This window comes from Pelophylax lessonae, assembly GCF_965119305.1.
Source record: "Pelophylax lessonae genome assembly, chromosome: 2".
Classification (NCBI taxonomy): Eukaryota; Metazoa; Chordata; class Amphibia; order Anura; family Ranidae; genus Pelophylax; species Pelophylax lessonae.
In genome coordinates this window covers 80306465-80325498 of record NC_138769.1, presented here as the reverse complement: position 1 = coordinate 80325498, position 19034 = coordinate 80306465, and the positions used below count along the sequence as shown (strand labels likewise).

The following is a 19034-nucleotide window of genomic DNA, read 5'->3' as shown; positions in this document are numbered from 1 at the left end:
AAAACATGTTTGAGTAAACTTAGGCTTTAGGAATTGAAATTAATAAATAATAATTTGCAATGTATACTCACGAGCACCTTAGTACCAGTTCAAACAAATAAGTTGATGATGATATATTTGTCATTCAACTATTACTACAAGAAAAAAATGCTGTAAAAATGCAGAAAAGATTCCCTCAAGAACTGGTTCTGGCCAGTTCAGTAGATTGTTTTAAAAAAGAGCTGGATGGGTTCCTAAGTATACAGCATATAACAGAATATTAACATATATAGGTAATAACAGCAGAGATTGTTAATCTAGGGAATATCTGAACGCCTTTAGGGCTGGAGGAATTTGGAACATGCTGTATTGATGAAGGGTGGGGGGGGGGGGGGTATCTTCTTCAAGATCAACTGTTGGTAAAGGTTTCTATAAATGGAAGTTTTCTTTTTATTATTATTATACAGGATTTATATAGCGCATATTACACAGCACTTTACAAATTGAGGGTAAACTGTACAACTACAATACACTTTAATACAGGAGGAGTCAGAGGGCCTTGCCCATTAGAGCTTACAATCTATTTATTGATTTTATCTGTTGGTGGAACTAGATAAACCTGTGTCTATTTTTAACATGACTAACTATACACTATATGTAATATATTTCATGGCTTTTAGTGGCAATGTGTAGCAGTAGAACATACCCAATCAATGCAGTGAATGATCTGATAGTCAAATTGTAATTTTTAATTATAGTTTGTATCCAGCACAAAAACACATTCCCAGCAGGAAAAAAACAAACTTCTAAAAATCCACCTCAATAGCAATGTGAACAATTCAACACTGCAATCCCATATGCATTAGCAACTTGGACTTTTACAGGGGTTTTATATATATATATATATATATATATATATATATATATATATATATATATATATATATATATATATATATATATATATATACTATATTGTCAAAAGTATTGGGACGCCTGCTGTTACACACACATGAACTTTATTAGCATCTCAGTCTTATGCTGGCCATACACTCAATCGTTTAAACATTTTTGAAAAATAAACACTCGGCCGTGAGAGTAAACAATAGTGCCATCATGTAATGACTGATAAATCATTAAATGGACATAAATGAATCAGTTTGTTTTTTCACATATACCTAGTGCAAACAGTTTGGTCGAGAAACACATTAACTTTCCAATTTATCATTCATTCGGCAGAAAATTTCCAAACTTGTCCTTTGTTTTTTCTGCTTGAAAACGTCACAGCCGATTACCAATTTGTGCCCATTAATTGGCTGAAAAATGAACAAACTGTCTAAATGACTGAATTTCAGACGATTTTGTGTATAGTGTATGGCCAGCATTAGTTCATAGGGTTCAATATTGAGTTGACCCACCCTTTGCAGGTATAACAGCTTCAACTCTTCTGGGAAGGCTGTCCACAAGGTGTAGGAGTGTGTCTATGGGAATGTTAATTCATCCTTCCTGAAGTGCATTTGTGAGGTCAGGCACTCATGTTGGACGACAAGGCCTATCTTCTATGTTCTGTGTCCTATGTTCTATCAGGTTGAGGTCAGGACTCTGCACAGGCCAGTCAATTTCCTCCACCCCAAGCTTTCTCACCCATGTCTTTATGGACCTTGCTTTGTGCACTGGTGCACAGTCATATTGGAACAGGAAGGGGCCATCCCCAAACTGTTCCCACAAAGTTGAGAGCATAAAGTTGTCCAAAAAGTATTGGTATGCTGATGCCTTAAGAGTTCCCTGGAACTAAGGGACAATGCCCCACTTCTGAAAACAACCCCACACCATAGCCCCCCTTACCAAATGATTTGGACCAGTGTACAAAGTAAGGTCCATAAAGACATGGATGAGTGGGTTTGGGGTGGGGGAAATTGACTGGCCTGTGCAGAGCCTGTGCAGAGTCTTGACCTCAACCTGATAGAACACCTTTGGGATGAATTAGAGCCGAGACTGCAAGCCAGGCCTTCTCGCCCAACATCAGTGCCTGACCTCACAAATGCGCTTCTGGAAGGATGATTAAACATTCCCATAGACACACTCCTAAACCTTGTGGACAACCTTCCCAGAAGAATTGAAGCTGCTATAGCTGCAAAGGGTGGGCCAACTCAATATTAAACCCTACTGACTAAGACTGTGATGCCATTAAAGTCCATGTGCATGTAAAGGCAGGTCCCAATACTTTTGACTATATATATATATATATATATATATATATATATATACAGTATATATATGTATACATGTATATATGTATATATAGTCAAAGCATTGGGACCTGCCTTTACATGCATCCCAGTATATAAATATATATATATATATATATATATATATATATACAGGTGTCTTGTGAAAGTATTCGGCCCCCTTGAACTTTGCGACCTTTTGCCACATTTCAGGCTTCAAACATAAAGATATAAAACTGTAATTTTTTGTGAAGAATCAACAACAAGTGAGACACAATCATGAAGTGGATTCTCTGAAGTCTCTGTATCAATGCACCTGCACTGTGATAGTCTCAGAGGTCCGTTTAAAGCACAGAGAGCATTATGAAGAACAAGGAACACACCAGGCAGGTCCAAGATACTGTTGTGGAAAAGTTTAAAGCTGGATTTGGGTACAAAAAGATTTCCCAAGCTTTAAACAGCCCAAGGAGCACTGTGCAAGCGATAATATTGAAATGGAAGGAGTATCAGACCACTGCAAATCTACGAAGACCTGGCCGTCCCTCTAAACTTTCAGCTCATACAAGGAGAAGACTGATCAGAGATGCAGCCAAGAGGCCCATGATCACTCTGGATGAACTGCAGAGATTTACAGCTGAGGTGGGAGACTCTGTCCATAGGACAACAATCAGTCGTATACTGCACAAATCTGGCCTTTATGGAAGAGTGGCAAGAAGAAAGCCATTTCTTAAAGATATCCATAAAAAGTGTAGTTTAAAGTTTGCCACAAGCCCCCTGGGAGACACACCAAACATGTGGAAGAAGGTGCTCTGGTCAGATGAAACCAAAATCAAACTTTTTGGCAACAATGCAAAACGTTATGTTTGGCGTAAAAGCAACACAGCTCGTCACCCTGAACACACCATCCCCACTGTCAAACATGGTGGTGGCAGCATCATGGTTTGGGCCTGCTTTTCTTCAGCAGAGACAGGGAAGATGGTTAAAATTGATGGGAAGATGGATGGAGCCAAATACAGGACCATTCTGGAAGAAAACCTGATGGAGTCTGCAAAAGACCTGAGACTGGGACGGAGATTTGTTTTCCAACAAGACAATGATCCAAAACATAAAGCAAAATCTACAATGGAATTGTTTACAAATTAACATATCCAGGTGTTAGAATGGCGAAGTCAAAGACCAGACCTGAATCCAATCGAGAATCTGTGGAAAGAACTGAAAACTGCTGTTCACAAACGCTCTCCATCCAACCTCACTGAGCTCGAGCTGTTTTGCAAGGAGGAATGGGCAAAAATTTCAGTCTCTCGATGTGCAAAACTGATAGAGACATACCCCAAGCGACTTACAGCTGTAATCGCAGCAAAAGGTGGCGTTACAAAGCATTAACTTAAGGGGACTGAATAATTTTGCACACCCAATTTTTCAGTTTTTTATTTGTTAAAAAAGTTTGAAATATCCAATAAATTTCATTCCACTTCATGATTGTGTCCCACTTGTTGTTGATTGTTCACAAAAAATAACAGTTTTATATCTTTATGTTTGAAGCCTGAAATGTGGCAAAAGGTCGCAAAGTTCAAGGGGGCCGAATACTTTCGCAAGGCACTGTATATATATATATACATACAGTATATCATTTTTTTTTCTTAAATGCAGGGAAAAAATGTTCCCTACTGAGTGACCGACAGCATGCATGGCAAATTGACTTTATGATTGATGGAGACAGTCAGGCTTACTGCATGGTGAAAACTGGCAGAAATTATTTCTGTCACAGTCACATGAAAGTCAGCTCTATATATATATATGTACATATGTAATTGACTGCCTCTGTTAGTTTAAATCATTTTAAATAAACTCTTTACATGATCAGTATTCGTCCTTCAGTGAACATAGAAATGATTCATTATGGTACCAGCCAATCAAAACACATATCTTGTATAAAATATACTTTATTATAATATATATTATTCACTTAATGCCTTATGATATTAAAAAATGCTTACAATACATCCCTCCTACAGTAAGTATCTACAGTAACATAACCTATACTGATTGAGATAAACCACTGAATGCTGTTGATGGCGAGCATACAACAAGTGGTTTTACAATGCGTTTCACGATCAGCTTCTTCAGAAAGAGGTATTGCTTGATAAAGATATACAGTATTACGCTAAATTCAATATGAATGCATGGCGTCAATGTTTACAGGACCAGAGCGAACCCAACCAATACCCAGGTGGGGGCAGTAGTGGACCGCAGGGTGAGGTAACAAGGCCAAAGTACCCCCTTGTTAAAATCAGACTAGTGAAAACTTGCAAAGGACATGCAGACTTGCAGAGTAAGTTTCTTCCCAGCTTCAAAGAGAATCCATCCAGGCCTTCAGCCCTAACACGGCTGAGGACTCCAGGACAGCTATGCAGTCCATAGTCTGCCAAAGGGCAGTAGCTCCTCAGGCTTTGGAACCCTTATCGAAGGAACACAGAAGGAACACAACTCTGTGGTGTTCCAGACTATTTATTACCTTTCCAGCCCCTTTCTGAAGACACTCCTCTCCAGGGATTGGTTTGAGCATGATAAATATTGAAGTTGGTTATTTGAATCTCTGTCCTTAAGCTCTGGAAGCTTCTTCCAGAGACAGGAGGAAGCAATCAAATTCCCATTATGTGAATCCCTGAACAGACCAGCACAAACAATCACCACTCCAATGACTACAGAAGGAGCCAAAAACCATGTTTACCTAGCATCCCACACTAGGAGGATGTAATAGGTTGCTTGCAGGAACCACACTTCTGCATGCACGGAATTGTGTAATCGCTGCTGAAGAGCAAAGTTGTAGCAAATGGCCTAAAGACATGTGTAATACCTTTTTTCTTACATGTTAATTACTTTTTTTTTTTTTTTTTGTGGAACCCTGATGGGGTCTCTTGAAAGGAACTTTGTGAAGCTTACCTCTTTTGATGCATCAGCCTTGTGTTTGTGAATACTTTTCTTGCATTACAACCAAGTAAGCAAAAGAGGTACTCAATCTATGGAAACTGGGTGGAGAGTAAATATTTATCAAAGAAAAATTCCGGCACAGTCCCATGAGAATAAAATGGCAAAAGTAAACCGAGTCTTACAGGTGGACCCTGTGGATGGGGATTTTAGTTTCCCCAAGAGTATCAATTAGATAAAATACAGATTATAAAACATCATACGAGAATACAGTATCCAGAAGGTGTATTGCAGCACATCCTGTAATGCAATGGGTCAACGTGTTTCACCCACACTTTGGGCTTCCACAGGATACAGATGTGTCGCAGGCTTTCCCAAAGTATATATATATATATATATATATATATATATATGTACACCCTCAATCTAAACACAAAACTAAAATTAAACAGCCATGCCATAGAACCTATATTAATATTGTCAAAAATGTACATATAGTATGCGCAGAGAGAAGGAGCTCACAGGCCCCTAAATTAAAATAATTACCAATAGGCCATAAGTGCAAGACACACAAGGTTCAGAAAACACATAGCTATCAAGAATCATCTCTGGTTAAAGCAAGGATTCTGGCCATTCTCGGTCAGCTTGCTGTCAGCATGGATGCTGAACAGTGTGTTTCCTTTATATGAACATATTCCTTCTATTTGACATGTAGCTCTAACCAGAGATGATTCTTGGTGGTTATGTGTTTTTTGAACCTTGTGTGTCTTACACTTATGGTCTATTGGTATTTATTTTCATTTGTGGGCCTGTGAGCTCCTTTTCTCTGCGCATACGCTGTGTACATTCTTGACAATATCAATATAGGTTCCATAGCATGGCCATTGAATTTTAGTTTGGTGTTTTAATTGAGGGTGTATATATATATATATATATGTATATATACTTTCAGAAAGCCTGCAACACATCTGGATCCTAAGGAAGCCCAACGTGTGGGTGAAACGCGTTGATCCATCGCATTAGAGGATGTGCTGCAATACACCTTCTAGTTACTGTATTCTTGTATGATATTTTTACTATCTTGCCTTCAAAAAATGTATATTTTTATAATCTGTATTTTTTCTAATTGATACTCTTGGGCACACTAAAATCCCTCTCTACCTTGTCCACAGGGTCTACCTGTAAGAATTGGTTTACTTTTGCCAGGTACTCAAACTAGTTTACCAGCAAATAAAACTATGTTAGACTGTTGAGAGTCACAAAATATTGGATGGAGAATCAAAAACATGCACAGAGCTGGGTTTCCAGTTCTATTTCTGGGCTTCCTTTTTAATTTTGATTGCCGTGTACGTTTTATATAATTAGTAGGAGGTGAGCTATCTATGCCTTCCCAGTCACATACTTTGTACTTGCAACTTTGCACATGGATCCCAAAAAGTTTATTTTTCTGAAGTTGCATAGAGAATAAAGTCCAATAATGTCAAAATACCTTTCCCTTTAGATAGTGCAAGGAAGGGTTAGAAAATCTGTAAGTTTTTTTATTGCTGTCTGTGTCCTTGTTGAAGAGAGTTTCTTAAATCTTTAAAACAGGAAGTGACAGAAAAGCTTTCTAACAGGAACATAAACATAAAAAAAAATAGTATAGTATAGTGAGAAAGGTTTAAAACATTTGACAGTATTTTTTTTATGTCCCTGCCCTCTTGTACCAATGACATCTCCCCCCATTTTGTGTATGAGTGTCATGAGGACAAGAATTAAGGAAAAATCTCCTCCATGGGTGTCATAGACAGAAAAAAATGTATGTTACCGCTTCCCTAATCAATCCAAAATAAAAAAAAAAAAAATATTGTTCAGTGTGCAGCTTTCACAGCTTGCAGCTTTTTAATTAAAAATAAAATGATAAAATGTATTCAGCCCAGTATGTTTCCACAGTAGAAGTGTTTTAGGCTCCCTATGCACACTGTGCAGCAAGCAAAACTTTCTTTCTTCAGGGGGTGGGGATAGTGTTTATGTTGGCTAAATCACACCTATCTATAAATGAGCATGACACATTATTCATGTTTATCATAATCACATCCTGATGTACACACTGATGAGGGTGTTTAATTAAATGTATCCCTTAACATCATACATGTAAAAACTTGTGTAAGGCTTTTATTTTCCAGATATAGTTTAAAACTGCACTTTGGGCACAAAATTTGATTTAAATGTCTTTTTTTATCAATAACCACAGGCTAAAAATCAATTTTGTCTGCACATGAGTGGAATCATGGTCATGGTTATACATATAGCCTGTGCAGAGAACAGAGACTTTGAGAGGGACCCAGCAGGCTTCACCCCCTACAAGCTGCCTGCCAAAAATGACAGGAAGGGGCGGAGCCAAGACCAGTCACCCTGTATAAGAATACAGAGCAGCAATGACTGGTCTTGATTACAGGAAGCTCATGCAATGTGATCTCTGACTGTATGAGGTGGAGAGGCAGGGTGGTGATGTCACAATGTCTACCTTGTCCAATCAAAAAACACTTTTTGTTTGGCTGAGAAAAATGTAGGGCATTCTGTAAGTTTCACCCATGCCTAGCAAGCAACCACCTGTGTTCATTATACAACTGAGCAGCTGTGATCTCTGTAGTAGCATTAGCTCCTATAGTATTATACATTTCCCTAGGGATCCCACTGGTATGGCATATAAATACTTTCCTGGTCCAAGCTGGACCAATGTAATAGTACAAAAAAGCCATGCCTGGAAATTAGGGATGTGTAAATAACAGCAACATATTTTGTTGGTGGAGGTGGGCTACCTTTCGCAGGACTGCCATTCTATGATTTCATTGGGTATGCAAAAAACTGGCCATGCCAATGGTGTGGGAGTCACAGGAGTAGCAAAACAAATTATTTGGCAGGCAAGAAAAAATGACCATGTACTAACTTAAGCTGTGTTTATAGCTCTTTGGCTGCTCTTTAGCTGTTTGGCTGGATTTCTGATTTGAAGTATAGAAAGCAAAATTGGCCTCTTAGATTCTAACTTCACTAGAATCAGACCTAGATTCCTTAGTGCCAGCTTTAGTTCAAAATGCATAAACACTTCCATGGTATTATTATTACTATATAACATTTTGTACAAGTCATAACATATATTAACCTTTTTACTTACCTGTTACCAGATTACATACAGCCTGTGTGTTTACCAGAGAGCCTTCAAGATTTTCCATCGGGACTGAATTGTTCCATTGCTGGGTGGGGACGAACCCAAAGTCAAGGTACGGTAAATATAGTATTACTGCTGCATCATGCCAGAGCAATACTTAACTTTGCCTAAAGGAGTAGGCAGCTGATTCTAAGAGGTCCTATACAATTCTAGCACCTGAAAAATTCTGATTCCTTCCTCTAAATCTTTTTGAATCTCTACCAATATTTTTTTGTCTATTAAGGAAGGAGTTCATTCTAATTTTGGAAGTTGGTGATATTGCTGACACAGACTATTACCAATTAACACTACCTTCCAGACACTTTTCAAAATGATCACACAGAATTAATTAATAGCTGCAAAGTGTTAAACTGGTCTTCAAAGACTGCTAATGCTTTGGTATTGCTGATAATAAGGCAAAAGAACTTCAAGCTGGTGTGGTGGTTAGCACAAGTAGCGTCCCACAGCCATTAAGAATTCAAAGGCAGGCCCATAGTGTCCTTCCTGATGCACTTGCAAAATCCTGATTGGAAGCCCACCACTTCTGCAGGGCCTGTACTTTCTCCATTCACTGACCAACCCGCAAATCAGGTGGAAATAGTTGATTTTACTCCTCTTGGTTTTTATGAGCTGTTTTTCACTGAAGATCTGTATAGATCTATTGTGGACCAAAGCAATTTTTATGCCGATCAATTCATCGCCGCAAATCCAAATTTGACCCTTGCCAGAGAATTTGCATGGAAACGTGTCAATGTTTCCAAATTTGACCTTTCTGGGCCTATCACTTCTCATGAGGATTACTAAAAAGATTTAGTTGCGGTAATTTTGGTCCACTGACCCAATTCATCATATGCCCGTATTCTCTGCTGCCTTGGCCATGACTAGATATGATAAAATCTTGGGGTTCATGCACTTCAGTGACAATGGACTCTGTCGTCCTCGGGTTGACCCTGGATATGACCGAATCCACAAATTTTGGCCCCTCATAAATCACTTCAACCAAAAGTTTGCAGCCTTGTATATGCCCCAACAAGCTGTCTGCATTGATGAGTCCCTGATTACATTTTTTTGGCTGCCTTGCTTTCAAACAGTTTCTCCTTAGCAAGCGTGGCAGATATGGGGTCAAGATATATAAGCTCTGTGACAGGGCAACAGGCTATGCATGTAGTTTCTGGATACATGTCGTTTCTAGAAAAGATAGAAACATGGAGCCCCCAACTGCCCAGATTACATAGGGAGCAGCGGCAAGATTGTTTGGAACTTGATGTCCCCCTTATTTGGAAAGGGGTACCATTTAAACGTGGACAATTATTACATAAATGTGACACTTTTTAGTCACCTTTTTGATTTTGGAATTGGCGCATGTGGCACCGTGCGACCTAATCGCCAGGGCTTCTCCCAATGGCTTGTAGATTCCTGACTTATACTGGGGGAGCGAGCCTGCTTGAAGTGTAATAAATTGCTTGAAGTGAAGTGGGGGGACACACAGAATGTTTTTGTTCTGTCCTCCATTCACACAGATGCGACCAATCCAAGTTGCAACGGCGACTAGTTTTGTTTAGAAGCCCCTCAAATACAACCTTAACATAGGAGAGGTGGACTTCAATGACCAGATGATGGCGCCATACTGAATTGCCTGTAAGGCCAGAGGCTGGTACAAAAAAAGTGTCTGTATACCTATTCCAATTGGCTCTACTGAACACTTATGGGATATACAAAGCGCCAGGAAGAAGTGGATCCTTCCTAAAATTCCGGAAAGAGATCATCACAGCCCTTCTTTATCCAGAAGGTGCTGTGGCCCAAATTCACCATCCAGATGCAGTGAGCCGACTGCATGAGAGGCATTTTCTGGATGTCCTCCCTGGTACCCCTACCCAAAGAGCACCCCAAAGAAGATGTTGTGTCTTTAGAAAAAGCTGATATAGGCGTGACACCCGCTTTTTTTGTCCCTCCTGTCCTTGCCAACCTGGTCTCTGCATCAGGGACTGTTTCTGTCTCTACCACACACTAGTAGAGTATTAGTATAGAGTACAGCATGGCACAGTCTAATGCACACGGGGTCTCAAAAGATTTTATATGGCTATTGCATTTTGAGAGACCCTAGCTTGCAACATTTAGGCTCGGTTCACACTGGGGCGTCACGACTCCTTACTACTTCGGGGGCGACTTGTGCATTCCCATGCACCACGACTTCGGAGCGACTTGCATGGACTTCACATAATGGAAGTCTATGCAAGTCGCTCCGAGGTCGCCCCGAAGTAGTACAGGACCCTTTTTCTAAGTCGTAGCGACTTGTGTCGCTCCTATTAGAACGGGTCCTGTAGCAGTCAATGGACCGCGAGGGAGTGCGAGAGGTCAGGCTGACAAGTCGCCTGACAAGTCGCGCTAGTGTGGACCGGGTCTTAAAGTTTTTTTACAGTTACAAAAGAAGTGTAAAAAACACAAAAACAAAACAAAAATGGATGTTTTATTGAGATAATTTTCAGTTCCTACTCTACTTTTCTACTTTTTCTATTAACTGTACTTTATAATATACTGTTATACTGTAATGTTTTATTGCTATTGTTTTTCATTGTTAACCATAGTTTGCTTTTCAGATACCACCATTCTACTGTACTGTATGCTATTACAATGTAATGTTTTATTGTTGCTGTGTTTTTCTTTGCTAACCATAATTTTTTTTTCATATACCACCATTCTATTGTTTTACTGCACTGTATACTAGTATATTGTAATGTTTTATTGCTACTGTGTTTTATTGTTAACCATTGTTTGCTTTGCAGGTACACCCATCAGCTGCAGCACTGATTTGTTTATTCTGACAGCAACAGCGTTTGCTCTCAGCATATACGTAAATCAATGATTATAGCGCTGTAGGAGGTGATTTCACCACTGCAGTTAAAAAAAGAGCATATATGGTGAAGCATAGGTGATGGGGTAGACACAGAGGCAGATCTCTCCTATGCTTTGCCATATATTTTTTAACACTTTTCTTGGCAGAGATTTCTTCATCCACTTCGATCGATGCGAATGGAGGAATCTGCTATGTTCTTTTTTTTCCTTCAGCCCATGGGCTGAACAGAAAAAAAGAACATTGCATGTATGCCCAAAATTAGAAGTGGTGGGGTCTGGGAGGTACAATGTTGGGCATACCACACATTTTCTGGCAGGGATTTCTTCATCCACCTTGATCTATGTGAATGGAGGAATGTGTTAGGTTCTCTTTTCCGGTTCAGCACACAGGCTGCATGAAAAAAAAGATCCTTACAATATATGACCAACAAGGACCAGCAACGTAGCAACCAGCAGTTGGCTTTCATGGAAAGCAATTAGCCGCTAGACTGCTTTTACAAGCAGTGGGTGGGGACTCCCCCCCCCCCTCCCACCACCTTCCATGGTTTTCTCAGGCTCTCCTATACCATCGGATGTAACCCAGGTGCAACCCAAGACTGCAGCCGGTGATTCCATTAGCGGACCCTAGAGCTGATTGGGGACCATAATGGCTCCAATCATCTCTATTGCCGAAGATACCGGAAGCTACGAGCATTTCATGACTTCAGTTTGCCCGATATAAACAGAGCCATTGGGAAATTGGGAAAGCATCTTATCGCACCAATCTTGATGTGGTCAGATGCTTTAAGGGAAGAGGAGAGATCTAGAGTCTAATAGACCTCAATTTTCTTTTCTTTTTTTTTAAAGAGTACCGTTACTATTTATTGCTATCATAGGGGATATTTAAATTCCCTGTGATAAAAAAAATAAAATGATTTAAAAAAAAGGGAAGGTGTCAAAATAAAATACAAAAGCAAAATAAAAAATAATAATAAAAAAATTTAAAAATTCAAGCACCCTTGTCCTCCCGTGTTTGCGCGCAAAGGAGAACGCAAGCATTTGCTTGGTGTTATATGTAAACAGAAATCGCAGCATGTATGTGAGGTATTGCAGTGAACGTCAGATCAAGGGCAGTAATTCTTGTAGTAGACTTCCTCTTTAAATCTAAAGTGTAAACCTGTAGAGGCTTTTAAATGCTTTTAAAAATGTATGTAGTTTGTTGCTGCTGCACAGGCGTGCACAATTTTAAAGCAGGTCATGTTTGGTATCTATGTACTCAGCATAAGATCATCTTTTATATCTGACCAAAATACATCCTGCTGCTTCTCCTGAGTACAGGGATACCACATGTGTGAGACTTTTTTGGAGCCTAGCTGTGTACAGGACCCCGAAATCCAATCACCGCCTTCAGGTTTTCTAAGGGCGTAAATTGCTTATTTTTCGGAGGGCCTGAAATGATAGCACAACCCCCCCCCAAAATAACCCCATTTTGGAAAGTAGACACTCCAAGCAATTTGCTGAGAGGCATGTTGAGTTCATGAAATATTTATTTTTGCCGCAAGTTTCGGGAAAATTACAAATTTTTTTTTTTTTTTTACACAAAGTTGTCATTTAAATGATGTATTGCTCAAACATGTCATGACTATATGTGAAATGACACCTCAAAATACATTCTGCTGCTTCTCCTGAGTTTGAAAATACCACAAGTGTGAGACTTTTCGGCAGTCTAGCTGCATACAGGACCCTGAAAACCAATCAACACCTTCAGGCTTTCTATTTCATTCCTCACTACCTATGACAGTTTCGGAGGCAATGAAATGGAATTAGTTTTTTTTTTTTATTTCAAATTTCAAAACTTCGTGACAAAAAGAGAGATCTGCAAAATACTCAACATGCCTCTCAGCAAATAGCTTAGGTTGTCTACTTTCGGAAAAGGGGTAATTTGAGGGGGGGGGGTGTGCTGTCTTGGCATTTCGTGACCTCCAAAACTGATGGGTAGTGGGGAGTGAAATCAACAATTTATGCCCTTAGAAAGTCTGAAGGCGGTGACTGATTTTCGGGGTCCTGTACACAGCTAGACTGCCAAAAAGTCCCACATGTGGTATCTCCATACTCAGGAGAAGCAGCAGAATGTATTTGGGGGTGTCATTTCACATACACCCTTGGTATGTTTGAGCATTGTATCATTTAATTGACAACTCTGTGTAAAAAAAAAATCGTCATTTTCCCAAAATTTGTGGCAAAATCTAAAATATTCCATGGATTCTATATGCCTCTCAGCAAATAGCTTAGGGTGTCTAATTTCCGAAAAGGGGTAATTTGGGGTGGGGGGTTTGTGCTATCTTGGCATTTCATGGCCTCCAAAACTGTGATAGGTAGTGAGGAGTGAAATCAACAATGTACGCCCTTAGAAAGCCTGTAGGCAGTGATTGGTTTTCGGAGTCCTGTACACGGCTAGACTGCCACATGGGGTATCCCTATACTCAGGAGAAGCAGCATGCGGAAGCAATAAATAATTTCAATGACAACTTTATGTAAAAAGGTAAAAGCTGCGTAAATTCTGGTATCAGGACAATATCCCCCTGGACAATATCCCCCCGGAAAGCATCCCCCCGGGACAACATCTCCCGGGCAATATCTCCCGGGACAATATCCCCCCGGAAAACATCCCCCTGGACATAGGGTTAGAGGGGGGATATTGTCTGGGAGGATATTGTCCGGGGGGGGGGATGTTGTCCAGGGGGATATTGTCCGGGGGGATAATGTCCGGGGGATATTGTCCGGGGGGATATTGTCCGGGGGGATATTGTCCGGGGGGGATATTGTCCGGGGGGATATTGTCCGGGGGGATATTGTCCTAGAATCGTAAATTCCAGTTTATACACTTTAGTTTGTAGACGCTAGAACTTTTGCGTAAACCAATAAATATATGCTTATTGAAATTTTTTTATCAAAGGCATTTAGCTAAAAATATTTTGGCCTAAATGTATGACAAAATTTGAGTTTATTGGATATTTTCTATAAGAAAAAAGTAGGAAATGTAATTTTTTCTAAACATTTTTGGTCTTTTTTTCATTTATATTGCAAAGAATAAACCGCAGAGGTGATCAAATACCACCAAAAGAAAGCTCTATTTATGGTAAAAAAAAAAAAGACATAAATTTTGTTTGGGTACAGCATTGCATGACTGCCCAATTACCAGTTAAAATCACGCTGTGCCAAATTGCAAAAAATGGACTGGTCATTTGGGGGTAAACTTTCCAGTCCAGAAGTGGTTAAATCAATGTATACTGACTTCTGAGGTATGTATCTATACCAATTCACCCCACTACATCAGTTTCAGACCTGTTCAAACCATATGCATTGGAATGCACTTGGCAGTCTTGCCCAATGCACTCCCAATGTATTGACCCTCAAGCATTAACTTTTACTATTCCAAAGGGTTCTACTAGATGTTAAGGATCTTCACACCTACTAAAGTATGATTACCTCATGGGGCAAGAGGGAGCATCTGGGGCACAACAGAAGTACACTTTATAGAACTTGTACAGAAAATATGTGGAAGCCAACTGGTTGAATTGTTCATCTGTAAACTTTAACTACTTTAGTGAAGAACTTTGATGTGATTAATTTTTCCTGGTCTGAAGTCACTAAAGGGGTGCATGTACAGTGCCTTGCGAAAGTATTCGACCCCCTTGAACTTTGCGACCTTTTGCCACATTTCAGGCTTCAAACATAAAGATATAAAATTGTATTTTTTTGTGAAGAATCAACAACAAGTGGGACACAATCATGAAGTGGAATGAAATGTATTGGATATTTCAAACTTTTGTAACAAATAAAAAACTGAAAAATTGGGCGTGCAAAATTATTCAGCCCCCTTAAGTTAATACTTTGTAGCGCCACCTTTTGCTGCAATTACAGCTGTAAGTCGCTTGGGGTATGTCTCTATCAGTTTTGCACATCGAGAGACTGAAATTTTTGCCCATTCCTCCTTGCAGAACAGCTCGAGCTCAGTGAGGTTGGATGGAGAGCGTTTGTGAACAGCAGTTTTCAGTTCTTGCCACAGATTCTCGATTGGATTCAGGTCTGGATTTTGACTTGGCCATTCTAACACCTGGATATGTTTATTTGTGAACCATTCCATTGTAGATTTTGCTTTATGTTTTGAATCATTGTCTTGTTGGAAGACAAATCTCCGTCCCAGTCTCAGGTCTTTTGCAGACTCCATCAGGTTTTCTTCCAGAATGGTTCTGTATTTGGCTCCATCCATCTTCCCATCAATTTTAACTATCTTCCCTGTCCCTGCTGAAGAAAATCAGGCCCAAACCATGATGCTGCCACCACCAAGTTTGACAGTGGGGATGGTATGTTCAGGGTGATGAGCTGTATTGCTTTTACACCAAACATAACGTTTTGCATTGTTGCCAAAAAGTTCAATTTTGGTTTTATCTGACCAGAGCACCTTCTTCCACATGTTTGGTGTGTCTCCCAGGTGGCTTGTGGCAAACTTTAAACAACACTTTTTATGGATATCCTTAAGAAATGGCTTTCTTCTTGCCACTCTTCCATAAAGGCCAGATTTGTGCAGTATACGACTGATTGTTGTCCTATGGACAGAGTCTCCCACCTCAGTTGTAGATCTCTGCAGTTGATCCAGAGTGACCATGGGCCTCTTGGCTGCATCTCTGATCAGTCTTCTCCTTGTATGAGCTGAAAGTTTAGAGGGACGGCCAGGTCTTCGTAGATTTGCAGTGGTCTGATACTCCTTCCATTTCAATATTATGGCTTGCACAGTGCTCCTTGGGATGTTTAAAGCTTGGGAAATCTTTTTGTATCCAAATCCGGCTTTAAACTTCTCCACAACAGTATCTCAGACCTGCCTGGTGTGTTCCTTGTTCTTCATGATGCTCTCTGCGCTTTAAATGGACCTCTGAGACTATCACAGTGCAGGTGCATTTATACAGATACTTGATTACACACAGGTGGATTATATTTATCATTATTAGTAATTTAGGTCAACATTGGATCATTCAGAGATCCTCACTGAACTTCTGGAGAGAGTTTGCTGCACTGAAAGTAAAGGGGCTGAATAATTTTGCACGCCCAATTTTTCAGTTTTTTATTTGTTAACAAAGTTTGAATTATCCAATAAATTTCATTCCACTTCATGATTGTGTCCAACTTGTTGTTGATTCTTCACAAAAAATTACAGTTTTATATCTTTATGTTTGAAGCCTGAAATGTGGCAAAAGGTCGCAAAGTTCAAGGGGGCTGAATACTTTCGCAAGGCACTGTATGGCGTATCCAAAGAACAGGGCTTACCAAGGGGATCAGAGAAGATAGCGAAGATACAAAGGTCTGAAGAGCAGAGAAGCCATCCTTAGGAGGCAATATTGCCATTGCTAATGACTACCATACTTGTGTCGTGTGGTTAAGCGTCTAACCAGATAGGAAGCAGACGACATGGCAAGGGTGATGGAGACTCCGGTAATGAAGGGGTTTGATACTTGGCTCCCTCACTTGTGACCAGTTCCCCACATACTGGGACTTGCCTCACACCACAAGGTACCCTAGGAACCTAGCATGGAAGTCACGGAGGGAGATGAAGAGAGGCCTTGGGAGGAGAACAAGCATAAATTTAAGGAAAGTGAGCTTTCTGTATACAATAGCAACATGTGGATCAATGTAGCTTGGAGTGAGATGACAGGACTACTGAGTTGGTTTAAGTGAGAGAATTGTTCTAAAGTGTAAGGAGAAACTGTGTCCATAGGAAATAATGGGAAGTATTGCAAGAGCTGGCCATGGATTACAAAGGGTTAACTGTGTTCTAACAAGGAAGTTTCGCTTTTAAGTTAGAGTGCTGCCTTAACTCTGATTTCATGTGACCACAGCCTCAACTCGCCACTGGAGACACTAGTGAGAGCTCAATCCGGGTTCTCCAACTGGGTGCGTTGAGCCCCATCGACATCCTGTCTATATGCACTCACTCCAGCACCGGCTGAACATCATTGCTCTGGAGCAGCTTCCTAGTAGTGGTAACAGTGGATTTTGCATGTACATTGTCTTTATCAGGGGCTCATTTAGGAAAGTGACAATAGAGATGTATATTCGGGAAGCAGTTGTCATCCCATTGGAGGAAATGCCTTAAGAAGGACGGGCATGCAGGATCACAGATTATTATTTTACCAAAAGCTACAGATTTAAACACAACCATGTTGAATACCTTTTATGAGATTTTAGTACCTCCACTTAGGTCTAATTCACCAGATCTTTGTACGGACCTTAGATTTATTCATACGTTTAATGAAGTCTCGTCAAGTCATCTCTTTTCCAACATTCAGTTTTTCTAACTAGTCAGTGCATGTGAGATGCCACACATCATTTAATTTTATTTAATTGCCCACCATTTATTATTCATAAGCTTTACTAATGTAAGAATTTACTTTTATGCAGGGTTTTGGAAACATTTTTTATCTGTATTTTTCTTTTTTTTTCTTTTTGAGAAGTTCTGTGAATAAACATCTATGAACATTTTATGAATTTTTGACAACCTAAATGTCTTTTCCCCGCCACTGACATTATTTTGAAGTGATGTTGTAGAGATTCAGCAGAGGTGAGGAGGGTTCCTCTGCAATGCAGCAGATACACAGCCATTGTCCTAATTCTATTTCCTGACATTAAGGCTGCAAACATTGCTAGTCAACAAACACAAAAAAAAAAAAAAATGAAAGTTAAAAAAAATACTCCTACTAACAATCTCATCAACATGGCAATCGAGTTTATTATGCTGTATTTCTAAATCAAAATTTATATGAGGAAATCATTTTAATAACCCTATAAACTGGCACTGTTTATTACATCCATGATAATAAAATGCCAGTAATTACTGACCTGCTTTGCAATCAGGCCACCAATTTAAAAGCACAACCGCTGGGAAATGCTGATTCAATAGATATGTTGTGTAAAAACGGACAGCTTGAAATTAAATTATCTGCATTGCCAGCAGTGATACATGTGACTAGTCTGTCCACCTTCCAGTTTATGGCTTAGAAATTCAATGTTTAAAGGACCAGTAAGCCTGGTTGAAACAGGACTTCAAGTAGAATAGCCTCTTTTAGCATTTATAAATATAAAAGTAAGCATAGAAGGTCAGGCATAACATTTTTGCAGGCTGTGCAGAGGCGCAAGGGTCACATTTATACAGCATTTGGTTCGGGCTGATGTCTGGACTCTCCACTGCAATCATGTAGGCCTAGATTCTGCTCCATTCTAACCACTTGCCACCAAATCACGTATCTGGTACATCATTTGGCTTCAAGTGGTAGTACCAGGCAGGCATCACCCAGATACCATTTTCTAGAGCCGAAGGTCAGCTTTCTTGTAATAGCATTTGGAGCAGCTAACCAGACACTCATTTGCTATTAGAAGCCTTAGACCTCCTCTGTAGATATAAAGTGGTAACCTGTAAAGGCTTTTAAAGCATTACCTATGGATAGTAAAATTTACATTGTCGCCGTTGCGTGGGCGTGCACAATTTTTTTTTTCAAATCAATATCCAAGTTTATTGAACTGTGTAGAAGTACAACATACATCAAAAAGAAGGAGCAAAGACAAGTGCATAGTCATCCATACAGTAACAGGCGGATAAAGCATCGAATCTCAAAATAAACCCATAAGGAGATGAAGGCAAACAAATCCCACTCCACCCCCCCAAAACAAAAAAACAAAAAAAAAACAGAGAAGAAGAAGGGTCCCCCTACGGTCCAAGTGATTCCAGTCCAACACTGTAAGATACACAAAGCAATAAAGTATACAGCGCCCCATCCAGCAAGAGTACAGTAAGAACTACTACTGGTCCCCAAGCAGCACATAGCAAA

The 19034-nt window shown here is 39.8% G+C and overlaps 1 protein-coding gene across 1 annotated transcript in view; it reads left to right on the top strand.

The window, feature by feature from the left end:
* TMPRSS15 (transmembrane serine protease 15) overlaps nt 1-19034 on the top strand; it is a gene marked incomplete at its 5' end in the record, with an annotated part of 640117 nt that overhangs the window by 583486 nt on the left and 37597 nt on the right. Inside the window, 1 exon segment of the mRNA XM_082246136.1 lies at nt 8300-8395. Within this exon segment, the coding sequence (XP_082102262.1) occupies nt 8300-8395 (96 nt within the window).